We start from the raw sequence: 27,592 nt of genomic DNA, 5'->3' as shown, positions 1-27,592 counted from the left end.
AGCATCCTCCTCTGGGAAATGGGGAGAGATGGAGGCGAGCAGAACTGGGAAAACCAAGAGGAACTGGGAAAGCTGCTCTGTGAGCAACCGGGGTTAGTCAAAGTAGTGCTGGAGAAAGGACAAAGCATTGCCCAGAGCCATGGGGACGGGAGAGCAGCGGGGAATATGTGGTGGTGAGTTCAGGTTGGAGAGGAGAAGCTCCAGGGAGAGCTCCGAGCCCCTGGCAGCGCCTGAAGGGGCTCCAGGAGAGCTGCACAGGGACTGGGGACAAGGCGTGCAGGGACAGGACACAGGGAACGGCTTTAAGCTGGAAGCGGGTAGATTTAGATGGGCCGTTGGGCAGGAATTGTTCCCTGGGAGGGTGGGGAGGGTGCCCAGAGAAGCCGTGGCCGCCCCTGGATCCCTGGCAGTGGCCGGGGCCGGGTGGGAGGCGGTGGAAGGTGCCCCTGCCGTGGCCGGGCCGGTCGCGGGGCCGGGGCCGGGCTGCGGTGAGCGCACGGCGGCGCCGACGCCGCTCCCATTCCCGCTCCCATTCCCTCCGCCGATCCCCGGGGCGCTCCCATCCCCACGGCCGGCGCTGCGGCGGCCCGGGCGGGGCTGGGCGAGGGAGGGGCGGCGGTCACGTGTGGCCGCCCGGTTAAAGCGGCCGCGGGCGGCGGGAGCGGCACAATCACGGCTGGGGCGGCGAGCGGGGCCCGCCCGCTGCCCGCGGCCGCCGCTCCGTCCGCCCGCCCGCCCGCCGCGCCCCGGCCCGCACCGCCCCGCCAGCATGGCCGGGGCCATCATCGAGAACATGAGCACCCGCAAGCTCTGCATCGTCGGGGGCATCCTGCTCGTGTTCCAAGTCATCGCCTTCCTGGTGGGAGGGCTCATCGGTGAGTGCCGGGGGCCCTGCCTTCCTCCTCCTCCTCCTCCTCCTCCTGCCGCCGCTGCCCGCTTGTTTAGTGCTGGTTACAGTATCGCTGACTCGCTCCCATGATCTCATTATCCGCTTTTGTAGCCCGGCGATCCCGGCTCCGGGCCCTTTGTGCCCGTCCCGCGGCTGCTGAGGGGGGGAGCCGGCCAAGGAAAAGTTTTTGTGTTGCTTTCTCTTTTTTTTTTTTTTTTTTTTTTTGGCCTGGTTTCAGCCTGGACTTAAAGAAAGAGGGAAGTGGGAAAGCTTCAGTATGGCGACGGAACGCGCAGGGAGCCTCGCGTTTCAAAGTTGGCTTAGAAAATAATAATAATTTATTTTTTTAAAAGGATTTTTGCCTCCCTTCTTGGCGCTGCACCTCTCCATGCCTCGGCCTCCGAATCGGCCGCGGGAGGAAGGCTCCTTCCTTGCCAGAATGAGAACAAAAAAATAATATTAATTAAAAAATCTAGGGGAAAAAAAAGAAAAAAAGAGAAAAGAAAAAAGGGAATGACTGGTGGGAGGGGGCGTCCCGGCTCTGGGGTTTTGGGACTCGCGCTTTGTCCGGGCTCGTTCCTGCGGGGGATCCCGTTCCGGGAGGGGTCCCCTCTCCTCTCCCCCATCTCCCCACCTCTCAGGACGGATCCCCTCCCTTCCCTTCCACCTCCTCATCCTCTTCCAAGAGGAGCCCCCTGCGATCCAGCCCCCGTTCCTTCTCCAGGCGGGACCCCCGTTCCCGATCCTCTCCCGGGAGAAGCTGCAACCCGCGCGGGCTCGGCCTGGGTTTGTTCCTGCCCGTGCAAAACCCGCGTGGCTGCCCAGGGAGGGATTTAATCCGCGACTCCCCTCGGCTCTGCCCCCCCGGCTCCTCTCCGGGCACTTTAAAGCCCAGATTGTGTTTATTTGTCCCTGAGCATTCCCGAAAGCAGGGAGATGGGACCTGGGACACAGCCCTGCGGCGAGAGGAGTTTTCCCTGCGGGGTGGAAGGAGGAAGATGGAGGAGAGCGCGCTTGGGGCAGTCCTGGGATTTTTTTTTTTCTTTCTTTTTTTTTTTTTTTTTTTTTTTTTTTACTAGAAAGCAGCTGAGTTCTGCGCCGGCTCCTTGGAATGCTGGGCACATGGACGTGGCCGCTTTGGCCATTTCCAGGGTGGGAATATTGTCTTTTCTCTCCGGGAAGGGCTGTCCAGCCCTGCAGGGCATCCCGGGGTCCAGCCCTTCCTCCCTGTGGAGCTCTGGGGGTTTTCAGGAAAAATCGGGGTCAAATTCACTCTGAAACTTTGTTACGCTTCGTGGGGAGAATATAAAGTTGGGCTGTTCTCCCTGTTTGAGGGAATAGCTCCGGCCATTCCTCAGGAAGCAGGCTCTGTGCTCCTGGTGCCCCATCAGTGCTTTGCCTTCGTGGCCTTGAATTATCAGCCGCTAATAACCATAAAATCCCACTAAACATAATCTTGGAAAACTTCAGTTTCCCTCATTCTCTTACTTTCTCACCTCCATCACAAGGGAGTCGCTGGCACATATTGACTAAAACTCATTTTTCCTGCTCTTGCAGGCCTGAAACCACACGAAGTTTATCAGGATTAGCTTCTTTCCTTCCTTTTCTTTCTCTTTAAGAGCTGGTTCAAGAGCAGGTTACTGAACCCGCTGCTGATTCCCGAGATAAAATGTCTTGGCCTGTGCTGTGCAGAGAAACCAGATTTCACCTTAAAAGGGTTTTTCTAGCAGTTTCTTGCTGCTAAGTTGAAATTTAGCTCGTTCCTGAGGCTGAAGTGGCTCAGGAAGCCGCCTTTGTTCTGGCCTCTGGGGACAGATGTGACAAACAGATGTTTATGGTTGCCTTTACAGGGAGAAAACAAATGTTTCTGCTCAGTTTTGAAGGGATTCAGAGATTAAAGAAATTAAATTACGTTCGTTCAGTTTTCCAGCTGGTTTATGCCCTGCTTTATTGGCTGCTGCTGGGCATCCACCTCGGGCCCTCCCATCCTGGATGGGTCTCCCAGGTGGGGCTGGAAAGCTGCAGGGACAAGGCTGGGTGGGCTGGGGCCAGCAGGGACAGGGATCTGGGGCTGAGTTCACTGCCCTGCGCGGGCTCAGCCACTCCATCCTGCTGGAATTCCTGCACGGGCTCAGCCACTCCATCCTGCTGGAATTCCTGCACGGGCTCAGCCATTCCATCCTGCTGGAATTCCTGCACGGGCTCAGTCATTCCATCCTGCTGGAATTCCTGCATGGGCTCAGCCATTCCATCCTGCTGGAATTCCCGCACGGGCTCAGCCATTCCATCCTGCTGGAATTCCTGCACGGGCTCAGCCATTCCATCCTGCTGGAATTCCTGCACGGGCTCAGCCATTCCATCCTGCTGGAATTCCTGCACGGGCTCAGCCACTCCATCCTGCTGGAATTCCTGCACGGGCTCAGCCACTCCATCCTGCTGGAATTCCTGCACGGGCTCAGCCACTCCATCCTGCTGGAATTCCTGCACGGGCTCAGCCACTCCATCCTGCTGGAATTCCTGCACGGGCTCAGCCACTCCATCCTGCTGGAATTCCTGCATGGCCTCAGCCACTCCATCCTGCTGGAGCAAATGCATCTCCTGTCTGTGGTCACATTCTAGGGGCTGCTGCCCCAAAAGTTCTTTAATTCCTGGAAACCCCCACTTTGATCTTCCCTCAGATCAAACTGCTCTAATCAATCTTCCAAACTGGTTTGGTTTTTTTTCCTCTGCAGCATTTACATCCCTTCTGATGCATTTAAAGAGTTTAGAGGCTCCTCCCTGAGCCAGCCGTCCTGGGAGCTGGAAATCCAGGGATATTTGGTGCTTGTGAAACACTAACTTCCATGTGTAACCTAGGTGTGGTCCCCAACATCTGGCAGGGTGACACACGGCCTGGGAGGCTCTTCCCAGGAACCTGCCTTGTTTTGGGCTCCCTGTATCCCTGGAAACTCTGATCCAGGGGCTTGGGGCTGACCCTTTTAGTGATTCCCAAGCGTGTGGTGTTTCCTACAGGGAGACTGCTCGTGGTGGCCGGCGTTCCGAAGGGATCAGAGCCGTGCTGGGAGAGCTCCCAGGGGTGACACCAGGTGGGGTGGCAGCAGAGGTGGCCCTGACCCGGTGGCCCCGCTCTGGTTTGATCCAGCGCACCCAACAGACACCAAAATCCGGTTATTTTGGTGTGCCCAGGTCTAGACAACCCAAAATACGTACGCGAGTGGGACAGGGCTGCAAAGCCGAGCCAGCCTTTCCCCTCGCAGGCACTTAGGTCATGTTTCAAAACAATGACTAAGTGCTCTATTTTAACAGATCCCTCGTGCCAGTCCAAAATACCCAAATGCAGCACGTTGGTCCCTGATACAACCACCACAAAGCTGGTTTTCCTCACGTCGGGGGCTTTCTGCCGCCGCCGCTTCCCGGCTGGCTTTTGGGCAGTCGCTGTGTGATGCTGGGGTTTTAATGCGACTTCTACGTTTCCGACAGCTCTTTTATTTAGTGGCAGGAGCCTTATCAGCTCTCAGGTGGGATTTGCTCAGAGCTGTCTGTTGGCAAAGCATGAGGATGCACACGGATGGGAGAAATTCCTGTGGCAGCAACTCCCTGACGGGAGCGTGCAGCCAGGTGGGGTCAGGTTCTGCTCCCAGGGAACGAGGGACTGGATGAGGGCGAACCGCCTCAGGTTGTGCCAGGGGAGTTTTAGATGGGATATTTGGAAAAATTTCTTTGTGGAAAAGGTTGCCCAGCCGTGCTGCAGGCTCTCCTGGGCGGTGGCGGAGTCCCCATGCCTGGAGGGAGCTTTGCAAAGCTCAAAAGGGAGCAAACACCCCAAAGGAGAATTTTATTGAGCTGTTTCTCTGCTGTGCTACGGTAACGAAGTGTTGGCTCCAGGAAGTGGGGCTGTCACTGCTTGAAACCCCACAGAATTCCTGGTGTCTGCTCCCTTTGTGGGAAACATCTTGTTTAAAGGTCACGCTTCTGGGCTGCGTGTGATGTGTTCACTTGGGACGCAGCAGTGGGAGATAGAACAAGATCCACAAAATTAATCCTAATGCAGCCTTGTCTCCACCGTCCCCGCTGTAAATGATGGCATGTGTGGATTCCAGGAGAATGGGATCACAGGAATGGTGTCTGTTATCGTTTGTGAGGAACGAGGCTGTTGGTGATTTACAGCCACGCCGCCATTCCCTGCTTTGCCTTCCCTGGGATGCCACCAGGCTTGTGCTGGCTGGGAGCTGGGACAGCCCTGGACAGGGCGTGAGGACAAACCTCGCACTGCCAGTCCTGGGGCAGTGTTGATCCCTCGGGACAAGGGAGACCCAGAGGGGCTGGAGCGTGTCCAGGGCAGGGAATGGAGCTGGGAAGGGTTTGGAGCCCCAGGAGAGGCAGAGGGAGCTGGGCAAGGGGCTGAGCCTGGAGAAATGGGGATCAGGGGGGACCTGGTGGCTCTGCACAACTCCCTGCCAGGAGGGGACAGCCAGGGGGGATTTGGGATCTGCTCCCAGGGAACAGGGACAGAGGAGAGGGAACGGCCTCAGGCTGGGCCAGGGGAGGTTTAGATTGGATATGTGGGAATATTCTTTCATGGAATGGTTGTCCAGCCCTGCCACAGGTGGAGTTCCCATCCCTGGAGGGATTTCAAAGCCCTGTGGATGTGGCACTTGGGGACATGGGAACAGTTCAATTCTCTGGCCTAAAAGGACTTTTCCAACCTAAACAGTTCCATGATTCCCACAGCTGGAGCAGCTGCAGCATCCACCTGGCTGTGCCTGTTGCTGGGAATTCTGACTGGGATGTTCCAGCGGGGGCCACCACAGCTGCTCCAGGCCAAAGCTGAGCTGGGACACGCTGGTGTCCTCCTGACAGCTGCTGGGGTGGGAGCTGTGCGTGCAGAATCTGACTGGATTGATTTATGTGGGTTTGATGCCTCTTGGTTGTTTTGGAAATGAAGCTTTTGATTACAAATTATCTTTGTGGGAAGCTGTTGGTGTCCCTTTCTAGTTGCCTTTTCATCCTGGAATTTTTATGTATATAAAGTATTTTAAAAAGGAGAAACCAAAAAATCTCTGGGCAGCAACATCTCAGCTTTGAAAACTTTTCCGAAGGGAATTTTCAGTGACTTATTTTATGTGAGTTACTTTAAAGGTCCCTTTCCAACTCAAACTTCCGTGATTCCAAGGACGCCTTATCCCAAATCGCAGATCCTTGGTCCAAACAAGCCCAGGGGATGCAGGAGAACTCTCTGTGGTCCAGGCAGGTCCAGTGCCCACCCGTCCGCTTTACAAATCTAACTGATAGGAAAAGTGGAGGGATTGATTCAGCACATGAGTCCTCTGGGCTGAGGGCACGGATTTAAGGAGGTGCAGGTTCACTGCTCCCTTCCCTGGCTTAGGCTGGAAAAAACAGAATTGTTGTGACTGGAGGAGCTCGAACTTCCTTGTGTGTCTGGCCCGGAGAGATAATGAATCATGTGTGGCCATGGCTGAGCAGCTCTCCACAATCCCAGCTCATTATCTAAATGTCTGATTTGGCTCCCGAGCCTCCGAGTTTCCAGGATTTCATTTTCTTTCCTGGGATTTCATTACCTTCCTCGGCCTGAGCTGATCTTTTTGACAAGGGAAAGCGCTCGGATTTCCAAGGTACGGATAGGAAAGAGTGTTTCGGGCCGGGGACAAAGAACATTTTTGTGTGCCTGACTTCCTTTCATCCAGGGCCTCTCCAGGAGCCGGTCGCTGCTCCGTGGCCATGAATGCCAATGGATCCTCTGTATAGACACATTCCTGCAGTGCTGCAGCCTTGGCAGAGGCGCGGGGAGCCCAGGAGAAAGCAGACACCAAAGGTCATGTCTGTTTAGTTTAGGTCCGCTCAATTCTCCTTTTGAAGAGCTGTAACTGTAGCTGAATGGGCAGAAGTGCCAGAAACGGAGAGTTCCCAGGCAGGAGTGTCAGAGCTGGGGCCCGAGGAGCTGCGAATCCTCGCAGGTGCTGGATTTTTTCCCTCTTTTCACAGCTGCATCGCTTCCAGACTCCACAACCTGCCAGAGCTCAGGTGGCAAGTTCGGTCCTCCCGGCTGTGTTGGTTTAAACGTGACCTGAGCGCTTCCCGAGCAGCTCCTGCTGCCTCCCCGCCCTTTGTCGGGGAAGAGCCCTCCGCAGGAAGCCTTTTCCTCGGGAAATCACATCCGCGGCCTTTGAAGCCGGGCTGTATCTCGCTGCTAGCCTGGGAAAGCCTTTGAAGGGCTCAAGGTGTCCGGAGGGGAAGGGCCATTGACATGGAGATGAAATTCCTCACATATCTGAGCACGGGCGGTTTCCAGGGGATCTTTCCAGGGGATCTTTCCGTGGGGAGTGTCAGGCTCCGGGGAGAGCTGCCGGATAACAACAGCTCTTCCTGCTCCTTCCGATCTCTTCTCTCCGCGGGGATTTCATCCCTTGGCTGGCCGTTGCAGGAAACGCGGCTCATCCCACTGCAAAAGCGACTTGGAAGAAGATCAGGCTCTCTGTGGCAATCAGGAAATCAGTCTTGCCTCTTTTTTTTTTGTTTAATAAAATATTTTTGAATATCCATTTCTGCATTTAGGGAGCTCTGCTCGTGCTCACCTCATTTGTATTCGTTGCTGCTGTTGAATATGGATGTGAATTATGGAGATCATCCATTCAGTTCTCCCAGCAAGTTGGGCCTCAGAAGATTTCTCTGCTTTGTGACTTGCCGGGGGCTGAGGGAATAATTCCTTATCTCTGTTCCCCAGGAGCCCTTTGGCTGCTTATCAGGGAGCTGGGAATCCCCTGCTCCTTCACTTCCAAGGGCTCTGGGCGCGGCTGCTCCTGCAGCTCCTTGGGAACTGATTTCTTGGGGATAAACCTCCAGTTTGTGCTCCTCTGAAGAGGCTTTGCTGGTAGCAAAGCTGCGAAAGCAGCACTGGAGAACACACCTTGAGGGGAAAACACAAGCCCTGGGCCATGAGAGTGCCCAGCAACGTGTGACTGGATTGTGGAGTCACAGAATGCCAGGGTGGTTTGGGTTGGGAAGGACCTTAAACCTCGTTTGATCCCACCCCTGCCATGGCAGGGACACCTTCCACTGTCCCAGGCTGCTCCAAGCCCGCCCCTGTTCTGGGGATCCAGAGACAACCACAAAGTTTCTGTTCTGATCCAGCAAACTTGGGTTTGATGGTTGGGACAGGTTCATTTTTATGGTGTGGGGGAAAAAAAACCCAAACAAACAAAAAAAAACCCAAAACAAAAAACCTCAACAGCAACAAAGACAGCAACAAAAAACCAAACAGAGAAACCTGTAGTACTGAAAAAAAAAAATCTTGGAAACAACAGGAATATGGGTGTTCAGCTGCCACGGGATATCTGGAAACTCCCACTGTAAATCAGGATGGAATCGCTGCCCCGGGGCTTTAAAGGATTTTGGTCTGGATAAAGCTTGAAGTCAAATCTAAGAAAGAAAAAGCTTTCCCAAGGGGAGTGGGCTTCCAGTAGGCAGTGGGGTTATTTAAATATATGATTATTCTGCATATAAAATATGCTGCAACGTTCCTAAAAGCTTTGCGAAATAAGAACGCTCAGAGAAAGACTAATTAAAAGCCTCTGTGTCACTCAAATTTATTAAACAGAAAAGGAAAAAAAAAACATTCATGCTGCACTAACTACATATTTCTAATCCTGAGTGCATCTATGGCGTTCCCCAGGTTCTGGCTGTTCCAGTTGGAAAAGCTGGGTCTGTCCATGATAAATTAGCTTGTTTATTCCTACCCTGCAGTCGCTTAGGGTAATGAAGCAGAAGCCTTTTGTGTGTGCTCGCTGGGAAGTGCTGGCTGGCTCCGAAGGGGGTAATTGAGTAGAAAAGCAGAATGCTCCCGGTGCCGGGAGAAGTTAAATCCCCCCGAGGTCAGGGGGATTCAGCCTTTAATCAATGTGGACACAATGCAATTGAGAGTTTCCAAAGGGCTTGTTGATGGTGCTGGAGCAAGGGTCGGTGGTTCGTGGCAGTGCCGGAGGTGCGGGGATGAGAAGGGGCACGCTGTGATTCCCGAGGTGAGGGCCGGAGGGGGCTGAGAGGGGATGGAAATCCTGGAACTGAGGTGTTCGAGGATTCGTCACAAGGGTTTTTGGAAGATCTGTTTCACTTATTGAAGTTAAAATGCTGAGTGATGGGGGCTCTTACCCAAGCCAAGGTGCACGTAATATCCCCCCCAAAGTGCTAAAAAATTGAGCTCGCCTGTCTCTGTAATTTTTTTTTTTTTTTTTTACCCAAAGATTTAAGTCTAAAACCAGACAAGCAATGTGAGGTTTGTTTTTTTTTCCTTTGAGGACTAGCTCCTGAGGGAAGCCCCTTGGACCTTGTTTTCAGCTGTCCTGGTGGGATGAGGCCCTGAGCACCCTGCGCTGAGCTCCTGGCTGAACAGAAAGGAAGAAATTCTGTGCAGGAGTTGTTTCAGCCAGTGAGACACGGCTGAGGTGGCCCTGGCAGTCCTGGGGAAGCCCTCCCTGGACAGTGGTGGCCACACTGGTGAAGGCGTCCAGCTTTCCAAGTGTTTGCTGCAGCAGCAGCATCTGCTCTGCCCCTGGAATTTGGGATACGCACTTGGCATTTCTGCAGTGAGCTGGGCACCTTTGGAGGCCCAGCTGGAGGAGATAGAGACAGAAATTTAGATTAGATATTGGGAAGGAATTGTTCCCTGGGAGGCTGGGCAGGCCCTGGATCCCTGGAAGTGTCCAAGGTTGGACATTAGGGCTTGGAGCAGCCTGGGACAGTGGCAGGTGTCCCTGCCATGGCAGGGGTTTGGAATGAGACAAACTTTAAGGTCTCTTTCTGCGATCCTGTGGCAGTGCCGGCAGCTCCAGCACCTCCTGCCCGTGGCTTTTGGCCCTTGGCCCTGCTGGTGTCCAACCCCCTGGCACGAGGGGTCCGTGCCCCATGGCTGCTGCCAGCCCCTGGGGCCAGGGCTCCCTCCTGGGGACTCCTGGCTGCGCTGGCTCCCGGAGAGCTGCACTCCACTGGCTCCTGCCCAGGCCTCCTCTGGAAGCTCTGCTCTCCTCTTACTCCGAGTGGTACCTGCATTCCTGCAGCTCTCACGGGGCTGATCCACTGTGTGTCACACCCAGAGCTGTTCAGTGTTGCCAGGCTGACAGAGATCTGCGATCTGTGGGCCAGCTGGGGCAGAGGGGCCGAGGGCAGCAGGGCTGGGAGCAGCCCTTGGCACCGCAGCACAGCCCAAATCCCTCGGTGTGAGCTTTGTTTTGCATAGCACTTTGTAATGCTGTTGGCTGACTTGGCTGCAGCTCCAAAAACCTTTTTTTTTCTTTTCTCTTTTTTTTTTTTTTCCACTTGGTTCAACGCTCGCTTGGATTTAATGGGCCAGGAGCCAAATCAGTAATGGAAGCCAAGCGCCGACGTTTGTTTGGTGCGCGATTCCCGACGAGGAATATGTATAGTAATTGTCTCATGCTCCTCAAAGCTGTAACTTTGGCACAGGGGAGGCTGCAGGGAGCGTGCCAAGTGTTTAAAATCATAATCAGGCAGCGATGAAAACATGTATTTATGGCTATAATGAGTTGCATCAAAGCAAGAAACGTTCGGCTTCTCTGTGGAGGGAATGCTGTCTCTTAATTCAGAAATGCCTTCGAAGTCACCCGGAATGTGTCAGAGTTAAAGAGCTCAGAGAGCTCATGTGCAATGCCTGGCTTGTTTCACAGCAGTATTCCTGATATTCCCTTCCAGCTGCAGTTTTAGCTGTGGTCACTGGGCTCTGCATCGAGGCGCTGCGAAGGAATCAACATTTATTGCAGTGGTTTGTGCACGATGGGCACGTCAGGAGTGTCCTGTAAGCCTGGACTTGCAGCTTCGTTTGTGTTTGTCTCTGGAATGCTTTGTTTTATTCTACTTTGCTGTTTCTTGATGCAGTATTCAGGGTGGATATTGGGAAAGGTGCTTCCCCCAGAGGGTGCTGGGCACTGCCCAGGCTCCCCAGGGAACGGGCACGGCCCCGAGGCCGCCAGTGACAATTCAGGATATGTCCTGATTCTGATAGCAAGAACTTGTTTGGCTTTGGGGTTGCTTTAATTACTGAGTGTTGTGTGATTCCTGAGTGCGGCAAGGGTTTGGGATGCAGCAGTGCAACAATGCACCCCCGAGAGCTGGGCTGAATCTGGGAGTTATGGAATCCTTTCAGTGGGAAAAGCCCTCCCAGGTCGGTAAATCCAACCATTAACCCAGCACTGCCCACCTGCTCATGCCAGTCCCCTGGAGCCCACCCTTATCCCAGCATCCCTGCGCCTTTGGAGCTAGAAGAAACTCAGTGCTGTGAAAAAATGGAAAAAATGCACTTTATAAACATTTGGCTTTTGAGTAACTTCCTCCCGCCTGGCACTGAGTCCCCGTGGGAAGCCGTGTGCATGTCACCCTGTGCCGAGGTGGCTCGCTGGGCAAGGTGCTCCACAGGGCTCCTGGCTGCCATCCCAAGCTGCTCCAGAGCTGCTGGGATCATCCTGCTGTGCCCAAATTGCAAGGGAGCCAGGGCTGAGTCATCTGGGTGTAGCAGTGTGGGGCTGGGGGCAGCAGGAGGGTGAAGCTCACTCTGGGGATGTTTTCCTCGTTGGAATATTGGGAGTTTGTGGGGTGCTGTTATTGCTGCTGGAGGTTTTGGGCAGGCTGTGGTCTGTAAGGGAAGTCCTGGATGATCAGAATGAGGATGGTGACAACGTGAAAATCACCTGCAGAGTCTCCTTTCCCACGCCACTCACTGCCCTGGGGGAACATCTTCCTGCCCAAGGAGATGTGTGGCTTTGCATGGCGCAAATCCCCGTGGTAAATCCTGCCCTGCAGGACCACGAGGTTTGGGATTAGTTTATCCATCCAGGTTTCCCTGGGCACATGCTTTCTGTGTGGATTTGCTCGAGTGAGCGCAGGGAAAGGAAAAGATTTCAGTAAATCAGGGTGATTTTGTGCGGCCGAGGTGTCTGAGACTGAACCAGCACATCCCAGCTCTTCAATTAATCCTAATTTGATCCCACTACAAAGTCAGCCATACATCTGTGGATGTAATAAACTTAATTACTTGACTGTGAGATCAAAGAGCTGTGAGGGAGCAGCACTGGGTGCATTTGTTTTAAATTGCCTTCAAAGAGTCGAGCGGGGGAGCTGCGAGTTTTGGTGGGGAAAAACCGCTGTGCCAGATGTCCGCAGACGCTCCAAGTGTGCTCCTCTTGCATCCCCAGCTCCCAGCCCCACGACAGCTGTCCCCTACACGTCAGTGAAGTGCATTGACGTGAGGAAGAACCACCACAAAACCAAGTGGCTGATGCCCTGGGGACCCAACCACTGCAAGAAGCTGAAGGACTTTGACGAGGCCGTGAGCCGGCAGATCGAGGCCAACGACATCGTGTTCGCCGTGCACATCCCGCTGCCCAGCAAGGAGATGAGCCCCTGGTTCCAGTTCATGCTCTTCATCATGCAGCTGGACATTGCCTTCAAGATGGACAACGACCTCAGTAAGTGACTGGCACAGGGAGGGGCTGCCTGGCTCTCGTTGCCCAGTGGGCCTCCCCTGGAGGGGTTTGGACTTTGTGCCGTGAGTTGTGTTGGTGCCACAGAGTGAGGTGGTGCTGGAGCTCTTCCTCAAGCTGGGAATTGGTGTTCCTGGAATGGTTTGGGTTGGGAGGGACCTCAGAGCCCATCTGTGCCACCTCTGTGCCATAGCAGGGACACCTTCCACTATCCCAGGCTGCTCCAGCCTGGCCGTGGGCACTGCCAGGGATCCGGGGGCAGCCACAGCTGCTCTGGGCACCCTGTGCCAGGGCCTGCCCACCCTCCAGGGAACAATTCCTGCCCAAAATCTAACTTTAATTTCCTCTCTTTCAGTTTGAAGCTATGATATAAACACTAAATAAATATATAACACCCTTCCCCCCCCACACACAGAGAACACACAACTCCCCCCCCAAAGTCAAAAAGAATCCTGCAATAAAACCTGCAACATTATGGTGAGAGCAGCAAGGGCAGCACTGCTCTGGCCCTCCCTGGGAGGGAAGTTGTCCATGTATTTGCATGTTTTAAAGAGTTTGGGGGAAATCCCTCTCTAAGCTACAGTGAATGAACAATTTGCTCTCCAGGCTGGTGGAGCTGGGCTGTGTGCAGCTCCTGCCCTGGCTCCAGCCTGGCTGTTGGGCCGGCTCCATGCTCAGGGATCCGCGGGGTGGGATCAGTTCAGGGAGTTAGTCAAGGTTAGGAGCTTTTTTGGCCACCTTTGTGTCCTTGCCCCACTTCCTGCTCAGCGTGGAGCTGTTCCTCCAGATATTTATCCCAGAATCCCAGACTGGTTTGGGTTGGGAAGGATCTCAGAGCTCCGGTTCCACCCTTGCCATGGGCAGGGGCACCTTCCACTGGCCCAGGTTGCTCCAAGCCCCATCCAACCCTGAGCACTTGCAGAGATGGAGAAGGGATGATTTAATGCATTACCATGAACTTAAGTTAAAAATGAGATTGTAGAAAGCTTTCACCTGTATTCTTATCCCTGTAATTATCTCTGAAATACAGAGAGAGCAGCTCTGTGCCTTTATTAAGGCCTCACCTCCTTCCACTTGGATAGATGACTGCACTAGGGAAACAGCTCTTTATTCCAAGGATTTTCAAGTTGAACCACCGTGCTGGAGTCAGGAGCTGGCTGAGCCCTTGGAGCAGGCTGCTGGAATGCTAACCCAGCTCCTGGCAGCATTTCTGCTGCAAGAGCAGAGCCCTTGCTTCAGCTTCGTGCCCTTCAGTGACTGAGTCCTGCAAAGGTGGGAGGTTTGTTTTGAGATCTCAGAGCAGAAAAGCTCCTCTTGGGCCACCCCCTGGCTGATAAAAAGGAGGTTTGGGGATTTTCCTACACTTTGTGCCAAGCTGAAGGCAGAGGTAAATTAAGTGTAGAATCTCAGGAACTAGTAGCACGTTTCTTGCTTGTTAGATGAAATAAAGAGCAGACCTGTTAAGCTGAATTAATTACAAGTGTGTGTCTGTCCCCTGCTGTTAAGTGAAAGGGCCTCATTGATCAGGTGATTGGGATCAGCTCCTCCGAAGGGACAGTGATAAGGATGTGAAATAACCTCAGTTCTTCTTTTAAAGCAACAACTCAAGTTTCTTCTCTCTGGGGCTCTGAGCCCTCCAGGCCTCCTCGTGCTGTGGCCGATGCCAGCAGGGGCCGGTGCCAAACCAGGGCGCTCCTGGAAGGCTCCACAGCTGCTGAAGCCTCTGGTCGCTGTCCTAAAAACTGTCTTGGAGCTGCCTCAGATCAGCCAGGAAAGCAGCACTGCTGGGAGCTGCACAGGACTTATCCTGCTGAAGAAGCTGCTGCCTGGGGCACATCCTGGCTGCTGTAGCTGCACTGCAGGGTGTGAAGGTGCTGTGCAGGGTCCTGGGCCCTGCCAGCTCCCCTTGGCCTTCACCAGGGGTGTTGCTGAGCCACATCAAACTGTCTGCTGCTTTTTTCCTCAAAGGCCCTTGGTTGTCCTCTTCCCCTGGTGTTCCTAAGCAAGGCCAAGGCACAGAGTAAACCTGCATTTGGGTTTTTCAGGGTGCTGGGTGCCAAAACCCTCCTGGGGCAGGGGCAGCTGGCCTGTGCCTCTTGGGAAATGTTGGTGACTCATGGCTGACTCCTCATCCACAGAGAGCTGGAGTCAGTCCTGGGTCAGCTCTGCTCATCCATGGCCTGGGTCAGCTCTCCTCATCCATGGCCTGGGTCAGCTCTCCTCATCCATGGCCTGGGTCAGCTCTGCTCATCCATGGCCTGGGTCAGCTCTCCTCATCCAGGACCTGTCAGCTCTCCTCATCCATGGCCTGGGTCAGCTCTCCTCATCCAGGATCTGTCAGCTCTCCTCATCCATGGCCTGGGTCAGCTCTCCTCATCCAGGACCTGCCAGCTCTCCTCATCCAGGACCTGTCAGCTCTCCTCATCCATGGCCTGGGTCAGCTCTCCTCATCCATGGCCTGGGTCAGCTCTCCTCATCCAGAACCTGTCAGCTCTCCTCATCCATCCAGAAAGGGTTTTGCTGGGACAGAAGGGAAGGGCAGCCCTGCTGAGGTGCCCTGAGAGAGCCTGGCTGGGGCTGAGCCTCCTGGAATTCCCTGTGGGATCTCACCTTTCAGAGGAGCAGCCAGCCCTCATCACCTTCACCTTGGGAACTCCCTCTGCACTTCCAGAGGTTTTGAAACACTGATTTTTCAGAATGCAGATGTTTAGAAGCTGAGCTACTTCCCTGTGTTTATCCTCCCCAGAAAGCTGGGAGAGACTCACACTGTTCCTCTGAGGAGGAGGCTCTTTCTGTGCTGTCCCTTTCCTTTCTTGATGCATTGTGCACTCAATTATTAAAACCCCTTCCCAGAACTGGGGAAGGAGGGGGCCAGAAGAAGGAGATGGAGTTTCTTTGCAGCTGGAAAGCAACTGTGTACAGTGAGAGTGCTGCAGCCTCCTAATTCATCCAGCCTTGGGCTTTTTGGTAGGTTTTGTAATTTTAGGGAGCTGGTGAAGCATGGAAGTGTAATGGAAATAATTCCAGCGTTTCTGCTTGCCTGCCATAGGCTTCTCCCCAGCCAGCTGTGTTAGTGTGCAGCTGGCACAGAGCCCCCTCCTGAAACAACTCCACTATTTTTAGGCCATTGTAATGTGAGTGAAGATATCCTGGGCAAGTATTGTCCTATAAAGTGATTCATGGAAAAGCTCCTGGGCAGTGAAATGCCAGTGGGAAAAATGACACTGGTGGTGCTTGGAGCGTGAGCAGGGAGTCCCTCACTGGAAGGATCACAGGGCTCAGGGCTGGGAATCCTCCAGGAGCGTGTCTTGTCCTCATTTGGATTGGAAGGAGCTCAAAGCCCACCCAGTGCCACCCCTGCCATGGCAGGGACACCTTCCACTGTCCCAGGCTGCTCCAAATCCATCCAACCTGGCCTGGGACACTGCCAGGGATCCAGGGGCAGCCACAGCTGCTCTGGGAATTCCTGTGCCAGGGCCTGCCCACCCTCCAGGGAAGGATTTATCCCTCAGCTCCAATCTGATCCTGCTCCCTCTCAGTTTAAAGCTGTAAATGCTGTGCAGGGAAAGGGCACCCTCCCCTCCCCGAAAATTGCCCATTCACCATCTGATTAATGTGAATAAGGCACGAATCTTCTTAAGATTTGGTTCTCTGTCACTGTCCTCATTTGTTCCTCAGGGACAAATGGGAGTTGCTGATGGAAGGCTGGCACAGGATTATCATGGAATCATTTAGGTTGGAAAAGACCTTTAAGATGGAGTCCAACCACTAGCAGAGCTCTGCCATCAGTCTGCTGCGCTGAAATAAATGGATGTATGGATATATCTATATTTTATGTTGACAGCCCTGAAGGGTCTCTGCACAAAACTCATTTCCAAGGGGAGGTGTCACCCCAGCAGAGAGACTGATGGAATTCCAGAGGGAGCCTCTAATCCATTGGCCTGGAAAGGCATGCAGCAGTTCCTCTTCTGCCTTCTGGTTTTCATACTTGATGGCAGCAGCAACATTTGGACTGCAAAAGATGAAATACTGAAAGCTGTTTTTCTTGGATTTAATCCCAAGCATTCCAGTTTGGTTTTATGGCTTCTGAAATGGAGTTCATGGTTCTTTTTAGCCGGGCCAAGTTCAACCTTATGTTCCCATTTATCTGTTTTGCTGGTCTCCTAAACAGCGGATCTGAGATGGCAAATTCGTGTTTCATGGAAACCCAACTCCTGGCAGCTCTGGAAAGGGACTGGATACGGGTCCGGATGGTGCAGATCACGTGCACCAAAAAATGCTCAGAAAAATCCTCAAGTGTCCACATCAGATGCACAAGCCAGCCACCTCCAAGGGGTGTAAAAATAGAGCTGCAAACCACAGATCCCATCCACGCCCCTTCCCATCCGGTGGGATGAGTGTGCCACCACGTATTCCCAACAAAAATACAGCTGAAAAGATGGGTTCTGGAGCCATCTCCCAACACTTCACAGTGGATGGTTCTGGGGCCATCTCCAGTGCTTCTCCACAGTGGAAAGTTCTGGAGCCATCTCCCAACACTTCTCCAAGGTGGATGGTTCTGGAGCCATCTCCCAACACTTCTCCAAGGTGGATGGTTCTGGAGCCATCTCCCAACACTTCTCCAAGGTGGATGGTTCTGGAGCCATCTCCCAACACTTCTCCAAGGTGGATGGCTCTGGAGCTTTTCCAGCAGCTGTCGCTGGCAGAGTTTGGTGCCCTACAAAAGGAGGCTGGGCTGTAACATGCACATGCTCGTTTTGGAGCGTGATCCTCGTCCAGAGCCTTCCCTGGGATCTGTGCCTGGTAAACAGGAGGATTTTCCAGCTGGTGGAGCTGGTACAGACTTGCCTCAGGTTTTTAACTGTGCTGATGTGTTGCTCCTTGGCAGCCTCAGCTGCAGCTCCAGCGCACGAACTCGCTCAGCTGTGGCTCCTCAGTGAGCCTGTTCCCGACTGAATCAGCCTGATCCAGCCTCATTCCCTCCTGGCAGCAAGGAGCCCCTGGCAGTGTCCTTGTGTCCCAGACTGTCACCGTGCACGCATCCAGGAGGGGACGAGCTGCTGGTCCCACATGGGTGTGTGACCTTGCCAGGCCAGCAGCTCCGTGTGTGTGTCACTGGGGTGTGAGCTGGGGCATCTGCAGAGGCAGGAACAAGTCAGGGCAGGTGTGGAGGAGCAGGGGAGGGCTCTAAAATGTTCTGTAGGTGAGGAAGGGAGAGCTCCAAAAACCTTCCGTGGGACAACTGAAGCTAAACAAGGCGTATAGAAAGCATCAGTGCTGTTGTGTGTGGTTGGTTCGGAGGTTTTTCCCAGCTAGGCCGGCGTAGCTCAACTTCAGTTCGTTAATTGTCTTCATAAAGGAACTTTGTGTTGTGTTTTTTAATCACTCTGGGACCCTTCTGAGCCTCCTGCCTCCTTGCTGTTGCAGAGGAAAACGCAGAGATCACCCTGGATGTGTCGCTGGCCTATCGTGACAACATGTTCGATGACTGGGAGGAAATAGCACATGCCATAGAGATCAGGAAGCTGAAGTGCACCTTTGGCTCTCCAAAAGTAAGGAATTTGAGTGACACTGGTGGTGGGGATGAGCATGAGTGGAAGTTGTCCTCTTCCAATAAACAGAAACACAGAATCGCCCTTTCCATGAAAAAATTTTCCCCAATATCCAACCCAAACCTCCCCTGGGACAACCTGAGACTGTTTTCCCTCATGCTGTCACTCTTTATTGGGGAGCAAAGGCCAGTCCCCACCTGGCTCCCACTTCCTGTCAGGGAGCTGTAGAGGCTTCATCTTGGAAGGTGCCAATTAAAGCCTGAAATATTGACCTGTTTGAGGTCAAACCTTACTTACCCAGTGATCATAAATAATCAAAAACATGACAAGTTTCCCTCAGCCAGTGTCTCACACAGGTTAGAATTTGCAAACAGGCTCTGGGTGCTCCCAGTGCTCCCAGCTGGAGGACTCTCTGGGCTGAGGTTGTGCTCCCAGCTGGAGGACTCCCTGGGCTGAGGTTATGCTCCCAGTTGGAGGACTCCCTGGGCTGAGGTTGTGCTCCCAGTTGGAGGACTCCCTGGGCTGAGGTTATGCTCCCAGTTGGAGGACTCCCTGGGCTGAGGTTGTGCTCCCAGTTGGAGGACTCCCTGGGCTGAGGTTGTGCTCCCAGTTGGAGGACTCCCTGGGCTGAGGTTGTGCTCCCAGTTGGAGGACTCCCTGGGCTGAGGTTGTGCTCCCAGTTGGAGGACTCTCTGGGCTGAGGTTGTGCTCCCAGTTGGAGGGCTCTGGGCTGAGGTTGTGCTCCCAGTTGGAGGACTCCCTGGGCTGAGGTTGTGCTCCCAGTTGGAGGACTCTCTGGGCTGAGGTTATGCTCCCAGTTGGAGGGCTCTGGGCTGAGGTTATGCTCCCAGTTGGAGGACTCCCTGGGCTGAGGTTGTGCTCCCAGTTGGAGGACTCCCTGGGCTGAGGTTGTGCTCCCAGTTGGAGGACTCTCTGGGCTGAGGTTATGCTCCCAGTTGGAGGACTCCCTGGGCTGAGGTTGTGCTCCCAGTTGGAGGACTCCCTGGGCTGAGGTTGTGCTCCCAGTTGGAGGACTCCCTGGGCTGAGGTTGTGCTCCCAGTTGGAGGGCTCTGGGCTGAGGTTGTGCTCCCAGTTGGAGGACTCTCTGGGCTGAGGTTGTGCTCCCAGTTGGAGGACTCTCTGGGCTGAGGTTGTGCTCCCAGTTGGAGGGCTCTGGGCTGAGGTTGTGCTCCCTGCCCTTTCTGCAGACCGTGGAGTCCGAGGGCCGTCACTACGACTGCGACTTCCTGCCCTTCATGGAGATTGGCAGCGTGGCACACAAGTACTACCTCATCAACATCCGCCTGCCCGTCAACGACAGGAAGGGCATCAACGTGGGCATCGGAGAGATCAAGGACATCCGCCTCGTGGTGAGTGCCCTGTCCCTCCTGTGCCATCCAGGATCTGTGCCCGGGCTGCTGCAGCTCCTGGGCCCAGCTCCTCTGCCTCCATGGGGACTGTCCTTCTCTTCGCCTGCTCTTCTGAGGAGCCTTCCACCTCTTCCCAAGCCTCCGAGCTCCCTGTGTCCTCTGCTTCCCACCACACTCTGCCTGGTGGGACATCTCCTTCTTACGGACAGGAACAGGAGGGTTCAGAGGGGGCCTGGTGTGTCCTGGAGTTGGCTGTGGCCGCGTGTGGGAAGGCAGTCAGTGATCCTGGTTCTGCCTGCCCTCGAGGCTTGGTGAGCAGGGATGCTTTTCCCAGCTGGAGGCCGTCCCACCACGGCCACGGTGGCTGCAGACAGCGGTGGGAGGACACGTGGCTGGAGAAACACGTTAATGAGCCCATGCTCTTCCCACTTGGCTCCGTGAGGATCTCGTTACTTGTCTGGGAGCAATTCCTCCAGCTTTTTCCATGCCGTGTCAGAATTCCCTCTCTCTCCTTTGCTGTGGAAGCTGCATCTGCTGGCGTTTGTTCCCAGACCTTCTGGAACGTGCCCAGGTGGCCTGGGGGCTCAGTGGCCACCTCTTCTCTGTCCATCCTTGGCCAAGCCATCGTTGGGATGCACTTCCCGACGCTCCGTGAAGAGAAGCGCAGGATGGTGATGTTAAACCCTGCTTTTCCTCAGGGCATCCATCAAAACGGAGGCTTCACCAAGGTGTGGTTTGCCATGAAGACCTTCCTGACCCCCAGCATTCTGATCATCATGGTGTGGTACTGGAGGAGGATCACGCTGATGACCCGCGCTCCCGTCCTGCTGGAGAAGTGAGTAGGGGCTCGTGGTGGCCCAGGGGACCCCACTGAGGTGGTCATTGCTCCCAGGCAGAGCCCATGGTTGGGAGATAGGAATTGTCTCTTCATTCTCTCCCTCCACCCAGGCACGCTGGGAGCTGGAGACCTCCGCAGCTTCTCTTTCCTTTCCTGTTAAACCCCTGGAGAAAAAGGAGCTGCTCTGAGGAGCTCAGTCCTAGGGGCTTTGGTGGCAGGAGGTGACACTTCCCAAACAGTGCTGGATTTCCTTCTGTTGCTCTCCATGCACCCCTTTAGCTTTTGGGGCTCTGTCCTTCCCTGCACCCGGGACAGAGATGGTGTTTGTGCCTCTCCAGGGTCATCTTCGCTCTGGGAATTTCCATGACGTTCATTAATATCCCCGTGGAGTGGTTTTCCATCGGATTTGACTGGACTTGGATGCTGCTCTTCGGAGACATTCGACAGGGCATCTTCTATGCCATGCTGCTCTCGTTTTGGATCATCTTCTGCGGGGAGCACATGATGGTGGGTACTGCACCCCTGGGAAGGTGGTTTCCAGCTTCCAGGAAAACCTGGCAGCTCCCGTGCTGATGGTTGGAAACGATGCTGTGGGGATTTCAGGCTCACCTGCTTTTCCTTTTTCTCCTCCTCCCCACCTCAGGACCAGAACGAGCGGAATCGTCTCTCGGGGTACTGGAAGCAGGTGGGACCCATCGCTGTGGGCTCCTTCTGCCTCTTCATCTTCGACATGTGCGAGAGGTGGGCGCAGCTGCACTCCCCAGGGAGAGGCTCCTGGTCACCTCCTGCAGCAGGGACCAGCAGTTCCACCCCACGGCTGGCATCTCCCAGCACCAGGAGAGGCTCCTGTGGGTGCTCTGAAGTGGGCTGGCCTTGACAACACTGCCCACCTCACCTTCTCCTCACCTACATGGGAAAGCAGCACAGCCGGCTTCCTGCAGAACCCTGGGAAGAGATTCTTCCCCCAGAGGGTGCTGGGCACTGAACAGATCCCCAGGGAATGGGCACGGCCCCAAGGCTGCCAGAGCTCCAGGAGCATTGGGACAACGCTCTCAGCCACAGGGTGGGATTGTTGGGGTGTCTGTGCAGGGCAGGAGTTGGATCAATGGTCCTTGTGGGTCCTTCCAGCTCAGGATATTCCCTGATTTCAATGGTTCCAGGCTGCAGAGTGGACAAGGGGCCCTCTGACTGGTGTTTTCTCTCCTCTCTGCAGGGGAGTGCAGCTCAAGAATCCCTTCTACAGCATCTGGACCACCGAGGTGGGCACGGAGCTGGCTGTATCCTTCCCCTGCTTTGTGGGAGAGGGAGGTGCTCCCTCCTGCCAGGTCCCTGGGAGGTGTGGGCACACTCCCTGCTTTTGGGAGGCAGGGGGTGGCTTAGGCACTGCAGGAGATCACAGGGGACCTGAATATGGGAATCACCTGGATAATGTTTCCTAGGATTTCTCGTTAGTCCGTACCATTTTCCCTTAACTTCCTCTGCACAGATGGCCTTTATTATAGTCGCAGGGATCTGCCTGTGCCTCTATTTTCTCTTCCTGTGTTTCATGGTCTTCCAAGTGTTCAGAAACATCAGTGGGAAGCAGTCGAGCCTCCCTGCCATGAGCAAGGCTCGCCGCCTTCACTACGAGGTAAGGGTTCTCCTCAGGACACTGATTCCTTGTTTTTAAAAGACATTTTGGACCTCACAGTCTGTTCGGAGACCCCCTTTATCCATAATCTCCTCATACTTCCATTTCTCCTCCCCTAATATTAATTTTTGTGTTTAATGAGAGGTCCTGCTAAGACCATCTGGTTTTTCATGGTATAGATTTGGATTTTTGGGGGCGTAATTTACTTAGAAGTTGCTGGAGGGTCAAAGCACAACACGTTCCTCCCATCATCCCCATTTTTAGCCCATGATTTTGTATGTTTAACTGTCCTATCTGATTTCCCTGCTGCCAAACCCCAAGAGCTCACTTCTCAGTGCTAAACCTGCTTCTACAGGGGAGCAAATATTTATCCCCAAAGTCATCCTGTTAAATTATGGTCACTTCTTCTTTAAACAAGTCGTTATCACCCATCAGGAATGCACATAAAAAAAATTAGAAAATTGCACTTGAAAGAATTCGAAGCAGATATCGAGTAGTTTTCCCTCTAGCAGGAGGCACAGTGGTGCAGAGAGCTGCTGCTGCCACACTCCACATCCAAACGTCTGGGCAGCACGGATCTGGTGTGGAAGAGTTAAATTAATAGTCCTTTGTTGTCGTGGTGTGGCCGGGTAATTACGCAGACACTGACATTTCCACCTAAATTCCAGAACCAGGTTAAAAAACCCCACGCACTCACCCAAAACCAAAAGAATTTGTAAGTAAAAATGTAAAACCGGCGAAAGCAGGGGTGGTGGGCAGTGGGACTGCCAGCCAAGGAGTTCGTCTCGGAATCTCCATCCTGTGATAGCCAGCCAGGTTTTCCAGACGTTGGAATCGCTGCAGCTCCTTCCCAGCTGGGCTGGGGATGAGTGAGGATGAGTGTGGTGAGACCCCGAGCCCACGCCGAGACGCCGCCTGGCCATGTGTTTGTTTTACAAGAGCCCTGAGCTGTCGGGCCGTGCCCCCCTGCAGCCCAGCTCACTTAATTAACTGCTGCTCAATCAGTCACCCGGCAAATGTCATGGAAAGGCAGCGCTGTCCAGACGTGCCCACCCCGCGCGGAGCTTCCGGCAGGAGCGCAGACGTGTGGGGAGCGGAGGATATGGGCTGTGCTGGGCACGGCACAGGAGTGGGTGGAGGTTGTTTTGCTTTGGGGTTTCGTGGGTTGGACCCTTGGGTTTTTTATTTTTTTCTTTTATTTTTTTTTATTTTTTATCCTCGTGTCTTGTCTATCCTAAAACCAAAAATGGGTTTTGTGGATTCTGTTAATGTGACCGGTGACATTTCTCTCTAAACAGGGGCTGATTTTTAGGTTCAAGTTCCTGATGCTCATCACCCTGGCCTGTGCAGCCATGACCGTCATCTTCTTCATCGTGAGCCAGGTGAGGGATGGCTCTGGGCTTCCTGGGAGAGCATCAGCCGCCGCTTCCCAGCCGCTCCCGACGCCGGCTCCTCACTGGTCAGACAGGACTGGCCTGTTCTGAGCACGTTTGATAACAAATCGCTTTTGAAGAAGTTGTTTTCGCTTATTTGAAGCTCTGCCACGCAGCTGGTGAGGCTGGAGGCAGCACAAAGGCCCTTGACTCCCAGGGAGTGTTGGGGCCGTGCTGTGCAGAAATCGGCCAACAGGCTTTGGCCATTCCTGAGCACTCGGAGAGAGGAAAATGTTCTGTTCACACTGAAACACTCGGGTGGCTTTGTGTGCCCACGGAGACGTGACAGCATCCAACCTTCCCTGGGCTGACTTTGCAGCCCTGCTGGACCTGTTTGTCCTGAGCTCTGATGTCACCTCTGTGCCAATGAGCTTTTGTCACGGCTTGAATCATGGAGTCACAGACTGGCTTGGGCTGGAAGGGACCTTAAAGCCCATCTCATGGGCAGGGACACCTTCCAGTGTCCCAGGCTGCTCCAAGTCCCATCCAGCCTGGCCTTGGGCACTGGCAGGGATCCAGGGGCAGCCACAGCTTCTCTGAGCGCCCTGTGCCATGGCCTCCCCACCCTCACAAGGAGGGATTCCTTCCCAATCTCCCATCCAGCCCTGCCCTCAGGCAGTGGGATCCATTCCCTGTGTCTTGTGCCTCCTCTCCCTTTTCCGAAGCCCATCTCCAACTCTCCTGGATCCCCTTCAGGCCCTGCCAGGGGCTCTGAGCTCTCCCTGGAGTTTTCCCTTCTCCAGGTGAGCACCCCCAGCTCTCCCAGCCTGGCTCCATGCAGAGGGGCTCCAGCTCTCAGAGCATCTCCATGGCTCTCTTTTTAAGCTACTTTAGTTTTCTGCTTGGCCTTTATGTTGTTCTTTAACAGAAAGCTCCATTGCAGTCTGAGCAGTCTGTGTATCTTCAAGGAATATTAATACTGATGATATTTTCATGGATGTTGACAGCCCTCAGCGTGTGGCAGGTTGGTGCTGTCAGCCTGGCCCCTCCTCAGCCTGACTGCTCCTCACATCAATTCCCCCATTATTCACGCTGGTTTTCCTGCTATAAAAGGTCTATTTTTGGCAGGGGGATGTTTTGGGATGTCAGTGGTGTCCCCAGGTAGTGCCTTTTGTGTGCCAATCTGTGCTGAGCACATGCTTGTGGCAGGGGTATCGCAGAGCGCAGCGGTTCGGTCACAGTAAATGAGACATCAGAGCTGAAGAAGTCCTGAGGGAATCATTTTGTCAGGAGCGTTTTTTCCCTGCAGACCGAGTCTGAAGAGGAGAATCCCAGCCTGACTTCTGCCTCACTGAACCTGTTACACCCCATTTCCTCCGTCCTGTTGAATTGATGCCGTTCTCACTGATTTACTCCAAGGCTGTGTCTTTATGGAATTTTCTCTTCCTGATGGCCTGCCTGTTGTCTCTGGACAGGTGACAGAAGGCCACTGGAAGTGGGAGGACATCACGATCCAGGTGAACAGCGCCTTCTTCACCGGCATCTACGGGATGTGGAATCTCTACGTGTTCGCCCTCATGTTCCTGTACGCGCCATCCCACAAGAACTACGGCGAAGACCAGTCCAATGGTAAATGTCCCCAAATGGCCCAAGGGCTCTCATGGGGACAAAGGGGTACCAAGTAGGAGATGCCTTCTGTCTCTTTTTTTGGCACATTCAGCACCTTGAAAAGTTTTGCAAATGATGGTTTGGGTTTCCAAGCAGGCATTTGAATTAATGGCTGGGTTAGACAGGTTTGACTTTTAGCCAAGGCTGGCTGGAGCCCTCGGGATGGTTTTTGTGCCTTTTAGCGTTGCCCAGATGGAACTGCGTAGCTCAGATGGAGGGATGAGGAGTGGAGAAAATAGACCCTCCTGTCAGGGAGTTGTGCAGAGCCAGATGGTTCCACCTGAGCCTCCTTTTCTCCAGGCTCAGCCCCTTTCCCAGCTCCTTCAGCCTCTCCTGGTGCTCCAGCCCCTTCCCCAGCTCCATTCCCTTCTCTGGACATGCACTGGCCCCTCAATGTGTTTCTTGTACTTCTATTTAAATAACTGTAAATAAAATAATTTACAGGAAAGTCACCGGTCCGTGGCTTAGGCAGCTGAAAGGCTGGAAGGAATAAACTGGATCTTTTCCTTTCGAACAGTCCCACATTTTATTGTGAGACCGCACTGATGGAGCACGTTTGTTTCTCAGGTGACCTGGGGGTGAACAGTGGGGAGGAGCTGCAGCTCACCACCACCATCACCCACGTGGACGGGCCCACGGAGGTCTACAAGCTGGCTCGGAAGGAGGCTCAGGAGTGACACGGAGGTGCCTCAGCAGGGACTGACCTGGGCTGGGGAGCAGAGGACACACGAGTCCCTCTGGCTGGAGGCCTCTCCGGCCGCACCCGCTCCTCGAGCACCCCGTCCCTGGGGGCATTCACAGAGCAGCGACAGCGAGCAGAACATTTGTTAACTCTTTACTATGGTGTAGTTATTCCTGGGGGGAGGGCTGTGTATATTGTGTTACACTCGGGCACGTAAAACCCCGCTGGAAGGGCACTGAGGTTGCAAAGTCGCATGTCCGGGTGTGGGGCCGCGGCAGAGCTGCCGTGGGGCTGGTTTGATTTTGCTGGGTGTGCTGGTGCATGAAGGTGCTGCAGGGAGCTCAGGCAGGAGCGCGTGCTCAGTACTCTGGGTTTGCTCCTGTGTGCAGCTTACACAAGGTGTCACTTGTGGGGGGGCAGCCTTGTAAAAACATTTAATTCCACCAGTGTAGCTGTCTCGACCCTTGTCTGAGTCTTTGGTGCAGCCCTGCAGTCACCCTGTGTCGCTGGATGAAGCACAGCTAGGAGAGGAGCAGGCTGTTAGTAAGGCTTTAGTAGAAGCAGTGACTACTTTCTCAGCAGGTTTTACAGCCGTTTGCTGAATACAGGGAATGTCCAGCCTGGATGCTGAGCTGAGGTGCAGGAGAACAGCGCTCCTGACCCAAGTCCCCAGCTGGCTGATCCCACAGCCAGCTCCTCCCTGTTCTCAGTCCCTTTGGCTTCCCGTGCTTTTGTGGCTTCCTCCACCTTCCCCTTTTGTCACAGTGCAGCCCTGGGAGCTGGGCAGTCTCGCTCTGTGCACTGCTGGGCTGGAGCAGAGCTGGATTCTTCCAGGGATTATGGGACTTGAAAGAATCCGCTGGTCACGCGCTAATGTGGATCTTTGCTTTCCCAGAGCAGACACGGGAGCTGGGCTCGCTCAGCCCCGTGCTGGGAGGCCTTTGGCAGAGAGAGAGGAGTGGGAATTGATCCGGGGTGGAGGCTTGAGCTGAGCCCTGCTGGGACCACTTCAGAGAAGTGAATGGTGGGGACGGGCCTGCGCTGCTCAGGGCACACCTTCCAAGGCCTGGAGCATCCAGAGAGCCTCAGGAGCTGGCAGGAGTAAATGTCTGCCTTAACTGCTGGTAACATGAAACTCACCCTCCCAGTTCTGGCCCTACAAGACAAGAATCTGCTGCTGCTGTGTGTTGCCTAAAGGTTAGAGAGGAGGCAGAGAGGTCAAACTCATTCCTGTCAGCCCAGGTACCACCACGATTCCAGGTACCATAACGATTCCCACCCCAGCATGTGTTCATTTACCCTCATGCATTTATGAAAGCTCAACACTATGAAAAAAAGAGAGGGTGGCATCACAAGGTCACCTTGCGTGGGTTTGATTGCTGGGCGCCCCAAGTTGTGCTCCATCACACGGGGCTCCTCCAGCTGGGATGTGTCACACTGCTCCCCTGTGTATCAACTGGAGCTCCTGTTGGGTTTTCTTAAATCAATTCTGTTCCTTGTGTTCGCCCTCCCCAGGATCCCCAGCTTCCCCTGCCCCTGGAGGCAAAGCAGGTCCAAGCAGGGTTCCTACTTGTAGCAGTTTCTCCATTACAGAGTGAATTAAATCAACGCACATCCCTGTAACCCTGGAAGGTTCCCAGCTGAACACTCGACTTTGCAACTTTACCATCCCTTTTCCCTTGGGTTCTTACGTGATATTTATGTTGTTCCCATAGCTGTGTCCGTGGGTTCTTTTCCAGCTTAGACTCTAGCATTGCGTTTTGTAAAGGCTCCCCACGAGCCGGGAGCTGCAGCTTTCAAACCAAATTTTTTGTGTCGAACACTAACAGTTTGTTTACGGGGCGTGTGTCCATGTGCGTGCGTGTGTGGGTTTTTTATTTCTTCATTCCTCAGCCCTACTCATATGTCTCGGAAATAGTCTCTGGGTCTTATTAAAATATATCCTTTTTGTTTTGTTTTGTTTTGTTTTGTTTTGTTTAGGTTGAGTTCAGTTTTTACAGAATGCTTTAAGCAACCTGGAAAACACGTAGTTTTGTTAATTTAAATAAAATATACAATATTGTGGATTTGTCAGTGGAATTT

The 27,592-nt window shown here is 53.9% G+C and overlaps 1 protein-coding gene across 1 annotated transcript; it reads left to right on the top strand.

Moving 5' to 3' along the window:
• Positions 1–674: 674 nt before the first annotated feature.
• WLS (Wnt ligand secretion mediator) lies at positions 675–27,576 on the top strand. The gene is made up of 12 exons (XM_066193013.1): positions 675–875; positions 12,109–12,381; positions 17,824–17,948; positions 19,158–19,319; positions 20,018–20,154; positions 20,496–20,664; positions 20,801–20,898; positions 21,371–21,434; positions 21,644–21,787; positions 23,086–23,169; positions 24,636–24,789; positions 25,396–27,576. The coding sequence occupies exons 1-12, from the start codon at positions 770–772 to the stop codon at positions 25,503–25,505; spliced, it is 1,626 nt and encodes a 541-aa protein (XP_066049110.1). The 5' UTR covers positions 675–769; the 3' UTR covers positions 25,506–27,576.
• Positions 27,577–27,592: the final 16 nt, after the last annotated feature.

The sequence above is a fragment of the Chamaea fasciata genome, unplaced genomic scaffold (assembly GCF_029207755.1).
Source record: "Chamaea fasciata isolate MVZ Bird 193981 ecotype frontalis unplaced genomic scaffold, bChaFas1.0.hap1 SCAF_10, whole genome shotgun sequence".
NCBI classification, from domain to species: Eukaryota; Metazoa; Chordata; class Aves; order Passeriformes; family Sylviidae; genus Chamaea; species Chamaea fasciata.
Note: the sequence above shows the minus strand (reverse complement) of the source record. Positions and strands in the feature narration are given on the sequence as shown.

Bases quoted from the DNA above. Each gene is read 5' to 3' on its own strand.
- WLS (XM_066193013.1), top strand. From the start codon at position 770: ATGGCCGGGGCCATCATCGAGAACATGAGCACCCGCAAGCTCTGCATC. The intron at 17,949-19,157 runs GTAAGGAATTTG...CCCTTTCTGCAG, and splicing joins GCACCTTTGGCTCTCCAAAA to ACCGTGGAGTCCGAGGGCCG. The intron at 19,320-20,017 runs GTGAGTGCCCTG...GCTTTTCCTCAG, and splicing joins TCAAGGACATCCGCCTCGTG to GGCATCCATCAAAACGGAGG.